Source organism: Juglans regia, chromosome 9 (genome assembly GCF_001411555.2).
Source record: "Juglans regia cultivar Chandler chromosome 9, Walnut 2.0, whole genome shotgun sequence".
NCBI lineage: Eukaryota > Viridiplantae > Streptophyta > Magnoliopsida > Fagales > Juglandaceae > Juglans > Juglans regia.
Window position 1 is genome coordinate 6,027,496 of NC_049909.1, and position 12,380 is coordinate 6,039,875.

Genomic DNA, 12,380 nt, shown 5'->3' on the forward strand with positions numbered 1-12,380 from the left:
TCAAAAAAATTTTATGACGAAAATGGGGTTTTTTGGGACAAAATGATTCGTACCAAAAAACCATTTCTCTTATAGTGTACTAATAGTATAGTACTGAATATGGACCCTATTAAAAATCTCATTTTTTTCAGACCTTCAGAAACTGTCATGATTTTGCAACTTCGAATAATTTCTAGATGATGATCTATATAAGCCAGATCATTTTGCTATAATTTCTGGTCGTCATCATATTTTTGTCTTGACCGTCATTCATATTAACTTTCCTCTTACGTCCTAATTCTTAAACATATACTAATTAGTTTTTATTGCAGTCAATTACTATACTCCTTAATCTAATTTTCTCTGTAGACCAGCATTTTTCTCTCATCTCTTTATATCATGATCATGTCAAAACTTGAATTATCAAATTTCTATCTCATTTTTTCATGGGATATTGTCAATTCGCATGGCTTAAAATTTATAACGAGGAGAATTTATTGGCATTTCCTTTTTGTTGACAAATCGTATATATATGAATGTATGTTGTTCATGTTCTAATTTTATGCCTGCAGTATACAATTGTTTAGCACGAACATTTATTTATTTCCTATAAAATCATATATTATTGGAATTATTGCTTTTGTCAGCAAATTATGTAATTTATATATATAATTTAGTCTCAAGAGGCTCATGGGGTTGACGATGAAAATGGAGTAAAAATGGGATCTTGGCATCTGGTTTGAGTTGAAGAAAGAGAGTTCGAGATGGCGAGGGGAAAAAGCTGAGTATAAGGATTGGATTGCTGAGGAAGAAACAGCGTAGTTTGGAGAAGAAGAATAAACGTAGTCGTTTTGGGAGTCCATGTCGTTTAGAGTTAATTGTGTAGCCTTAAACGACACAAGCTATATTTATCATATGTAGTTTTTCAATTATATTAAACTCTATTTATGTGTACAATATCGGAGTCAAAAACCATCAGGTGACGTGGCAGGGCGATGTTTTGCTATATGCTAGGGTTACGTAGGTTTCTTGAGTGCACGCTTTTCGTTCTACCCCTCATGGGCAGCCCTCTGGCGACTCTAGTTGCCGGCGGGATTGAGAGGGCTCCTTAGGCAGAGTCACTTTTGATTGGGTTGGACGCTGCACATGATGGAAAATTGGTTACGTGGGATAAGAATGGAACTGGTGCGGAAGATAGACATTCTTTTGCTCAGGCTCTACAACGGCCTTTGCCTCAATCTAAATTTAGGTTACATTCATGAAAGCCTAAGATAATCAATGGGGAATTAGGATTTTTGTTTTCTGTTGTTGAGATGCATAGGGTGGCTGAGGATCTAAGGTTTGCACTTGTTCTAAAATTCCTATCAAAGAGACCGTCCATTGATGTTTTGAGGCTGAAGATGATTAAGATATGGGGGGTTTCAATGAGGTGCCGAAGATTAGTTTTATGGATGATTATCACGTATTGATGCACCTGGCTAATGAGAAAGATTATTTGCATGCATGGGCAAGGGAGGGAAGGGTTGTGGCTAGTTGTCAGTTCCAGTTGATTAACTAGTCAGTGGATTTTGATGTAAAAAAAGAGCCTTCCATTGCTGCTCAATGGATATAGCTTCCTGGATTGCTGTTGTTCTTGTATCGGTTGGACTATCTTCAGATTCTTGCTTCACGGCTTGGAAAGTTTCTTGGTATAGATAATGCCACATTGTATCGGACTCGTGCTACAGGGGCGAGGATTTGTGTGGAGGTGGATCAGAAGGTGGAGCCTGTTCAAGGTTTCCCATTGGTGGTCGGTCAAAAACATCATGTTTGGCAAAAAGTGGTGTATGAGAAACAAGGCTTTTATTGTAACAAGTGTTTCCACCAGGGTCATACAGAGGTTATTTGTAGGATGGGTGAGGCCAAGGCGAAACCAATTTTGAAACACGGGATTCATATGGATGGGAAGAAAGGGGATGCCAAAACTTGGAAGGAGGTGGGAAAGAAGGATAAAAAATTAAATGAAGGTGTAAGTGGAAAGGTGATGGTAGAACCCATTATAATGTCTACAAATAAGGAAGGTGGAACTGATGTAATATCAATTGAGGATAAAGGAAAAATGATTTTAGATGAGGAAAGTCCTCTTTAGGTCCTTCTGGTTGAGGGTCTACTGGGGGAGGGATCTGGTAAAAGTGCTCAGACAGTTCAGGGGGGGCGAGATGGTACAAAAAGATGATCAAAGCGAGGTAAATGATGTGGTGGGGGAGGAAGGGCAGAAGGGAGAAATTAAAGTTCCAGAGCTGATTGAAGATTTTAGGGCACTTCAGTCGAGCAAAAGAGGGCAGGGTGGTGAGGTTCTTATTGATTTCGATTCCCTGGGACGAAACAAAGGCTAGAGGAAGGAGAGCTTTGTGAACTTGCTTGTGAAGCTCATTGCCTGGTGATTCCACATCATGAGGACGATGTTTGGTGGTGCGATGTGGCGATGATTCCACCCCGTGATGATGCAAGTAACCAGTTTAATCTGGTGTCTGAGATTCTGTAACAGGAAAATCAGTTTGTGGTTGAGAATAAAGGGTTGGATTTAGAACAATTTCAGTTGGGGTATGAACAGGAGAGCAAACTGCACGATTTGGCTTCAGATAAAGGATATGATTCGAAAGGTAGTCAAACAAGAAGTCCAGTGGTAGAAAATCCTAGTAATGGCATGCGACAATCCCAATGAGTTATTACTCATCGTGCTAAACTCAATATTTGACAACAAAAATGTTGGTGTGGAACATGCATGGCACAGACACATCAAAGAAACACTTGAGGAGGTTGGTCAGGAAATATTCAATATCTATGTTGGCCATTTCGGAACCATTCATGAAGGAAGATTCGATGTTTCGCTTCACGTAGTATTTAGATTTTTCTAACTACTGCTCGAATGAAGCAATGGAAGGTAAAATGTGGGTAATGTGGAATGGGCAGGATGTTTTTGAGGTGGAGAGTATGTCGGATCGAATGATCGCGGGTTGGGTGGTCGTTAATGGGTCAAAAGTGCTTGTCACGTTTGTTTATGCGAAATGCTCCTTTTCAGATCGTAGGGGGTTATGGACTGATCTGAAGCTTTACCTATAGGTTTGAATCCTTGGATTATTGTGGGGGATTTTAACATTATTAGAGAGGACGAGGAATGAATTGGGGGGCAGCCTAGACCTTTGGCTGCTATGGAGGAATTTAATAACTGTCTGAATCATTGTGGAGTGGTGGAGTTGAAGTCACAGGGTGGCTGTATGTCTTGGGTCAATGGGCATGCTGGTCAGACTAGGAGATGGGCGAAGTTTGACTGGGCTGTACTGAATGTGTTGTTCATCAATACTTTTCCATCGGCTAGCTTGGAATATTTGGAGAGCAACATGTCGGATCATAAAGCGATGTTGATACATTTCTCAAAGCCTACATCAAGATATGGGCCTCCTTCGTTCAAGTATCAAAATATGTGGAGTACTCAAGCAAAATTCTATGACTTTATGAAACAGGTTTGGACAGAACCAGTGCATGGTGCGGGAATGTGCAAGTTGGCAACTAAATTAAAGAAGGCTAAGATTGCTTTAAAGAGGTGGAATGAAGAGGTCTTTGGAGGGTGATCAAAACTCCAAGTTTTTCCATGCGGTTATTAATCAACAATGAGATTCTTCGATGATTGATGCTATGGTTTTGAAGGATGGTACATTTTTGGCTTCACCTGAGGAAGTTCATGAGCGTGCGGTCAATCACTTCCAGCTTTTTCTTTCTGAATAATCATCTAGTGCAATGCCTGATTTGAGTCAGCTGATTTCGATGGTGGTATCGGCTAAAGAAAATGAGTGTATTGTAAATAAGCCCTCAGAATTAGAGCTGAAACTGGCTCTTAAGTCGATCCAAAAAGATAGTAGTCCTGGCCCCGATGGTTTTGGTTCGGGATTTTACGTATCGTGTTGGGATTTTGTCAAAGAAGATTTATTGGAAGCTGCCAAGGATTTTTTTAGTGGGGCACTGCTCCCCAGAGTTCTCACTTCTTCGTATTTTGTTCTAATTCCTAAGTGAAGAATCTAAGAAGCTTTGAAAAGTTTAGGCCTATTAGTTTATGCTCGGTCGCCTATAAGATTTTTTCAAAAATTATTGTAGGAAGATTGACGCGCTGCCTGACAAAGATTATTTCTCCAGAACAAGGGGCTTTTCTCCTTGGTAGAAGTATCTTTGAAAATATTACCTTGGCACAGGAAATGGTTCATTCTATTAGCAGGAAGAGTAAAGGGGGAAATGTGGTATTAAAAGTGGATATGGCTAAGGCATATGATCAGGTTGACTGGCGGTTTTTGCTTTGGGTTTTGGAGGGTTTTGGTTTTTCTATCCATGTTCGTAAGTTAATAGCGGAATGCGTTTCGACTCCATGATTTTCGATAATGATGAATGATACGTATAGGGGATTTTTCAAGTCTCAACAGGGCCTTCGGCAAGGTGATCTACTATCATCTTATTTATTTATTTTGATGGATGAAATTCTCTCTCAGCTCCTAGGAAAAAAAATTGAGGAGGGGAGGATTGGGAATTTTTATCATCCGAGGGGAGTGTTGTTAATCTCTCGTTTATTATAAGCGAATAACTTGTTGGTTTTCACTAATGGAGAAAGGAGATCATTGAAGATGCTTATGAAAATGTTGGAGGTGTATGAAAGTTGGTCTGGTCAATTAATAAACAAGGAAAAATCAGCTCTATTATTGTCAAAGAAGATAAGCAGAGCAAAGGCTAGGGTCTTTTCTGTCTTAGGAGATTTGCGAAAGGTAAATTTCCTACTACATATGTTGGAGCGCCTTTGAGTATGGGACTCCTTACGGCTAGAATGCTTGATCCATGGGTCTCTAAAATTTGAGATAAGGTGATGAGTTGGAAGAGGAGGTTGCTATCTCAAGGAGGTCGCCTCATTCTTATTCGGCATGTGTTATCATACATGGCGACTCATACGCTTGCGGTTCTGGCAGTTCCATTTGTCGTGATAAGGAAGATAAATTCCAGTCTTTCGTCATTCTTCTGGGGGGAGAGTAATGGCAAGGAAAAAAAGAAATGTCAAAGGTTTGCAAACTAGTGAATGAAGGAGGTGTTGGGGAAGGGACCTAGATAAAGTTCAAAGATATTTTCACATGATGCTTGCATGGAGGCTTTTGAAGGTAGATAATCTATGGACTCGTTTCTTTAAGGCAAAGTATGTTATATCTGGCCACATGGCATTAGTTACTACTTCTCACACAGACTCTCGGTTTTGGAAGTCAGTCTTAAAGGTTTTCCTAGAGTTGTATGAGAATGTATAAGTTAAGATTAGGGACGGAAATGCCTCCTTCTAGTTTGATAAGTGGTTGAGCAATGGTGCCCTTGCTAAGATCACTAGCACGATCTATCAACCTGAGCTAAAGGTCCAAAATTGTTGGGCATCGGGGAGATGGGATGCCAACGTTCTGGAAGAGTTGGTTGGGGTAGGAAAAATGAATGAGATTTTGATGTCGAGTTCAAAGCAGAGAGTTGGGCCTGACGTTTTTGTTTGGAAACCTTATATTAATGGAAATTTCTCAATAGCCTCGACATGGGAGGTAATAAGAGTTAAAGGGATACAGTGGTCATGGATGGAGTGGGTATGGCACAAACTACTGCCTAAGAGAGTGTCCCTGTGTATGTGGAAAGGCTTGTTCCGTTGCCTGCCGTTAGACGAGAGGGTGTGCAATCTGGGAATTTCTATAGTCTCAAAGTGCAATTGCTGCATGAATAAAATAGAGGAGACCTTGAATCATGTTCTAAGCACGGGGTCAATTGCAAGAATGGTATGGAAGAGAGCAGCGTCGATGTTTGGGATTATGAATGTGGATCTAGAGCCCTGGAGGGTGAAGATCAGCAGATGGTTTAGAGTTGCAAAAAAATCTACACAGAATGGAACGATAATTGGTTTATTGCCTGTTGTTATTTCTTGGAGACTCTGGCTTCGGCGTTGTAAAGTGCGCATGGAAGATAAGCAAGAATCGAGAGAGGTGGTTTGGTTAGCTGTGCGATGTTAGCTGGCAAAGATTGCAGATGGTGTGAAGGGTGCACTGCCCTATTTACTAAGAAAATATTGGAAGAGCTACAGGTGAATACAGGCAAGTCGAAGGTTAAAATTCCTCGCAAAGTGAGCTAGGAAAAGCCTCCTGAAGGTTGGTTGAAGCTAAATATTGATGGATCTTGTAGGGGGAATCCAAGTTCTTGTAGTGGTGGAGGTATCGTCCGAGATTCAATTGGTAATATGAAGGCCGCTTTCTCTGAAAAATTTGAACCTAGTACTAATAATGGAGCGGAGTTGAGGGCTATTATTAGTGACGTTCGACTTTGTAAAAAATTGGGATATCAAAATATTTGTATTGAAAGTGGATTCGGAGCTGGTGGTGGATTGGCTCATTTCAGGAGTTTGTACGGTTTGGGAAAAAGTTACAGGTCACTAGCATATCTGTGACCTTTTCTCTTCGAATAAAACAAAAATTTATATTGAACTCTGCGTTTTTAGTATAGAAGCTAGGGGGCTTTTGGTCTTTTATGCAATAGTTTGTAAGGGAAAGGGAACACGAGTATTTAGTGGGGAAAAAGTGAGGTGCAGAATTCTAGAAATTGTCAGATCCTTTTTGAACGTGTATGGAGGTTAAGGTTAGGGAACACGCGTGGTGTTGGCAGAGGGCTCCCGGGTGGTGCGTGAAGGCCACGCACCAAACGACACCGAAACTTCGAGCCGCGCGTGCGGGCTACTCACCGCTCCGTTTGGTGCCGCATTCGGTGGTCTTTAAGATCGGCAGCAGGGCATCACCATGGCGGGGCGCGTGATGGCCTGTGGCGGCGGGAAGATCCAGATCGGCAATTCACTCTTATTTCGCCTAAAAATACACAAAAATATAAAACAAAACCTATATAGAAGAGAATGAATGGAAGAGGAGGAGGGAGGGAGGGGAAGGGAGCCGAAGCTCCCACCCCTCAAGCTGGATCTGCGAAGGAGGTTTTTAGAGAGGGGCTGGAGAGAGTTTATTAGAGAGAGAAACGAGTATAAATGTCGATTTCTGATTATTGATTACAATGTAAAAGACAAAAATCAGTAGCATTTAAGAGGGGGAGGGAGACGTTGGTTGCCAAGAAAATACGTACCCAGTTTGCTAGCTAGCTAGCTACCTACATTATTAATTCAAACGAATGGTAATTTCTTTGACAGTTAATAACTCCTCGTATTAATGATATCATGCCAATAATTCGTCTCATTTCTTGCACGTTCCTCGACAGCATTACTTGATCCACTTCCGGCACTGCCTGTAATCAAGCTGTTTGCAGATGAAATATGGTTGGGCATATTATTAAAAACACCACCATGATCATGATGATGATGACGATATCCAACGTCCCCAGTAGCCAGATTCATCTTGTGGAGCTGCATGGTTGATATTTCATTGAATTCATTTAAGTACGTTTGATGATCCCTTGCGTTGATCTCCAAGAAACCTAATGCAGATACCTCAGAGGCAATATCAGAATTGCCACCCATGCCAAGACCAACGGAACCAGAATCGACGCCACCATGATGATCATTTCCTGCAGCTAGCATCGACTCTAACATCACGCTTTCCCATACTTTCAAAACGTCAAGGCAACGTGGGCGTGCGAGTTTATTGGGGATAAACATGTTTCTTTATTAGATCTTAAAAAAGGTTCAAGATTTTGAAAAATTCGATATGGAGGGTTCGGGATGGTAATATTTCCTTTTGGTGGGATCATTGGTTGAATGAAGGTCCTCTTGCTAATTCTTATCCTGTGGTTGATGTGCCAAAGTTGATGTTGGCTGATTCAAAGTTTTCTAATGGTTGGGATGTTGAAATTTTAGAGAGATTAGTGGGAGTACAAAAAGCAGAGGAGATTTGCAGTTACTTGGGTGCGCATAAATCTGGTCAAGATATTCTGGTTTGGCTTCATAATAAAGATGGCTGCTTTTCAACCAAAAGTGCTAGGCAATATATTAGGGTCACGGCACCAGGGGCACCTTGGGCTAAATGGGTGTGGCATGAAGCTATTCCCAAAAAAATTTCCATTCTTATGTGGAAGGCTTTTCATAATGGTTTAAGTGTGGATGATAGAGTGAGGAGAGTTGGTATTCCTATTACTTCTAAATGTAATTGTTGTGTGAAGGGGAGATATGAGGATTTGAATCATGTTCTTGCTGCAGGTGACATTGCAGCTGGGATTTGGAAGAGGTTTTCGAATATTTTGGGTCTGCCTTATGATCCAAATAAACGTTGGTTTGTGTTAGTGCTACTTTGGTTTCGACGTGCATCTACCAAGTCCCAGGAGGGTTGTATTTTGGGCCTGCTACCTTCTATTATTATTTGGAAGTTGTGGCATCGTAGGTGTAAGGCAAGGATGGAAGATAAATGTATTTCGGTGGAATTGCTTTGGAGGACTATTTGTGTGTGGATAAGGAAAATGCTAAGTAGCATGTTTAGTTTTACTAAGCTTGCTTTTGCCGATGAGAAGAGGTTGAGAGAATTGAATATTCCAGTTAGTCAGATTAAATTGAAGCCAGTTAGTTTGGTTTATTGGGTGAAACCTAGATATGACAGATTCAAATTAAATATTGATGGATGTAGCCTTGGCAATCCAGGGAGCTTAGGGGTCGGAGGGGTTATTAGGGATTTTAATGGTGATATGGTGCTTTCTTTTTCTTGTTATCTTGGGATGGGATCCAATAATCTTGCTGAGTTGAAGGCTTTAATAATTGGGTTAAAATATTGCCGTTCTTTGGGCTTACTTCATGTGGATATTGAATCTGATTCTTTGGTTTGTGTATCCTGAGTTAAGAAGAAGCGTTGTGGAGTGTTGTATTTAGAAGATTTTTGAGAGGAGGCAATGGGTTTGTTTGAAGGTGAAGATTATGGTATTAATCATATTTATCGTAAAGGTAAAATGCACCAGCGGATTATATAGCTAAAATGGGAGCTCAAGGTTCGACCTATGTTTGGCATTTTTTATTAAGAGTTCCTAAATATCTCAAAGGATTGCTGCGCGCGGATAAATTATCATTGCCTTATCTGAGAGGTCTTTGACATGTTGGTCCTATTATTTTATTCTTGATTTTGTCTTTTCTTGGTGAGATTTGGTTTTTTGTGGCATGTTGTTTGTTTTGTATTTTTTATATGCTTGATTTTTAACCATGGTACTATTTCGTCATAAGTGAGAATTTGTTCTTAATAAATTTGAGAAGGGATTACTATTGGACATGTGACCTTCACTCTTAAATAAATAAAAAAAGAGAGAGAGAGAGTTTTAATAAAAGTGAGAGGCGTCACTTGTCACTTGCAGTCTTCGAATAAAACAAAAATTTATATTGAACTCTGCGTTTTAACTATAGAAGCTAGGGGGCTTTTGGTCTTTTATGCAGTAGTTTGTTAGGGAAAGGGAACACGAGTATTTAGTGGAGAAAAAGTGAGGTGCAGAATTCTAGAAATTGTCAGATCCTTTTTTGAACGTATATGGTGGTTAGGGTGCCGCCTCGAATCATCCCTGACAATCACTTTATAATGAATTACAGTATTTTGTTCATCTCAATTCTATCATCACGCATACGGTACATTCAATCACTCCATTGCATTTCTCACTACAATTACATCCACCACGTTAACATTTAGCGGCGTTTTGTTTTACTCAGTGCCGGTCAGTATGATATTTAATGGCATTTTGTTTGATCTGTTAGTCGATCGAAGCGTTAATTGCAAGAGTTTAATTGATTCAAGCTGGTATATAATAAATATTATAAAATTGATTTTTTTATGTGTTTGTGATCTTTCTTCACCAAGCCTTTAAATTCGGATAAAAATTTTAAAAAATCTTGAATTCTATTCTTCTTAGTATTTATAATTAAAAATATAGTAAATATGAATCAGCTCATATATATTCATGATCTCATGATGCGGGACCAAATTAAAGGATCCGAATCATAAATCCCATTACTCCAAAGTCGCAGCAGCGCATGCAGAATCTGAACACGTACAACTTAATAAATGTCGATTTCTGATTATTGATTACAATGTAAAAAACAAAAATCAGTAGCATTTAAGAGGGAGAGGGAGACGTTGGTTGCCAGGAAAATACGTACCCAGCTTGCTAGCTAGCTACCTATATTATTAATTCAAACGACTGTAATTTCTTTGACAGTTAATAACTCCCCGTATTAATGATATCATGCCAATAATTCATCTCATTTCTTGCACGTTCCTCGACAGCATTACTTGATCCACTTCCAGCACTGCCTGTAATCAAGCTGTTTGCAGATAAAATATGGTTGGGCATATTATTAAAAACACCATCACGATCATGATGATGATGACGATATCCAACGTCCCCAGTAGCCAGATTCATCTTGTGGAGCTGCATGGTTGATATTTCATTGAATTCATTTAAGTACGTTTGATGATCCCTTGCGTTGATCTCCAAGAAACCTAATGCAGATACCTCAGAGGCAATATCAGAATTGCCACCCATGCCAAGACCAAAAACGGAACCAGAATCGACGCCACCATGATGATCATTTCCTGCAGCTAGCATCGACTCTACCATCACGTTTTCCCATACTTTCAAAACGTCAAGGCAACGTGGGCGTGCGAGTTTACTGGTGGTTGTTTCATTGAGTAGCATGCCCGAGGCTGCAACAGATGATCTTCCTGAAGAAAAGCCTGGCGGCGGATCGTATAATTGGTAGCATAACTGTGACTCTCTGACTAGTCTTTCTTCGGCCTCAAGCCGAGTGTTCTCCCACTGAGCCATGTGGCTAAGATTGGATGCGCTTTTGGGGTCACCATTTGCAGACTCGAGAACGGTGCGTTTTGGCTTATGAGTAACTGGATCGATGCCCATCATGGCCAACCTTTTCTTAAGATGTGTGTTCCAGTAATTCTTGATCTCGTTGTCAGTTCTCTTTGGCAAGTGTGTGGCTATAGCGGACCATCTGGAGGGGCAAAAAAAAAATGCAAGAAGTTAATACAATATATATATATATATATAGCATAAGATCGATCCATAATATTATTCAAACTATATATGTATTGCAATATCATGTAATCATCATTTGCGTATTGATGCCTTACAACCAATGATCAGCATCATTTTGTGTCTAAAATATTATTCCTTTTAATTTTACTCGATTCATATATATTTACAGAATCCTAAAGATTTCTGGGTAGAAGGAAATTAAAAAGGCATTCTGAAATTCATGTTTTTATTTTTGTCCTTGCTCGGAAGAAAAATGAAATATGGCGTTTCAGAGTTCGATTAATGAAACTTTTACTGAAAATACAGCGCAGTCTGGTTTGTAAGTCGAAATAAGGTGCATATTTACATCCACATATCATAATAAATATGGAGCTCAAAAGCTTAGATTAAGTACTAGACTACACAAAAAGAAATGGCAGAATAAATAAATCCACGAAATAATCGACAACTAATTAAACTTTGTAAATTTTTTATTGTAGCTAGGATAATACCATAAAATGCTTTTTATATATAATCTAAAATGCAGAGATTTAAGCTCCGGTTTCAGTGATTACCTGCTGCCAAGAAGTGCATGAAGTTGAATGATGGTTCGGTCTTCAAGTACACTGAACTGCCCCCTCTTAATATCAGGTCTGAGGTAATTATTCCATCTCAGTCTGCAGCTCTTCCCACATCTTTGAAGACCTACAGATCAGAAACAGCCAATTAATTAACAACAATGATCACCATTTTATTTTAAAGGAATTAATTAAGAAAATTTAAATTTAAAGCACCATATATAGGAAATCAAATGCATATATATAATATATATAGAATTTTCGCATAAATTTTTGTGCAGCACCCGAAGCTAGCTAAAACCATGTAGACAAAACAAAACAAAAGTTAACCTGCTTTTCGTGGCAAACAACGCCAGCTTCCACAGCCATATTGTTGAATATAGGCTAAGAGTTTCTGGTCTTCTTCCGGTGTCCATGGACCTCGGTTCATGCCATCGGCGTTGCAGCATGGAGTCCTTCCCATTCTAGTGTTAAAGCAAGCAGAAGAAAATAGGGCTTGGAATATTGAAGCTCTTTCAGCTGAAATGATTTGCAAGAACAGTGAGTAGATGGGAAGGGATATGAAGCTGATAGATAGTGAATAAACGTATGGAAAGTGTATATATATATATATAGAAAGAGAGAGAGAGAGATGTCTCAGCCAGAGCTTAGAGCATTTAGTACGGAACAAAGTAATGGCCATTTCTTTGTATATTAAAGTTTGTCAATTTGATTGACAAAAAAGGTTATATCGATTCATGAGCGAGGAGAGGATATTACTGTTTATGGGTGTCGAAACAAAATGATATTAAATGTATGGGGTCC

General features: G+C 39.5%; 1 protein-coding gene across 1 annotated transcript; it reads right to left on the minus strand.

Moving 5' to 3' along the window:
• Positions 1-10,044: 10,044 nt before the first annotated feature.
• On the minus strand, positions 10,045-12,118 carry LOC108997574 (transcription factor MYB17-like). The gene is made up of 3 exons (XM_018973917.2): positions 11,907-12,118; positions 11,574-11,703; positions 10,045-10,975 (listed from the first exon to the last, which is right to left on the minus strand). Exons 1-3 carry the CDS (start codon positions 12,037-12,039, stop codon positions 10,186-10,188), a joined length of 1,053 nt encoding a protein of 350 aa, XP_018829462.1. The 5' UTR covers positions 12,040-12,118; the 3' UTR covers positions 10,045-10,185.
• Positions 12,119-12,380: the final 262 nt, after the last annotated feature.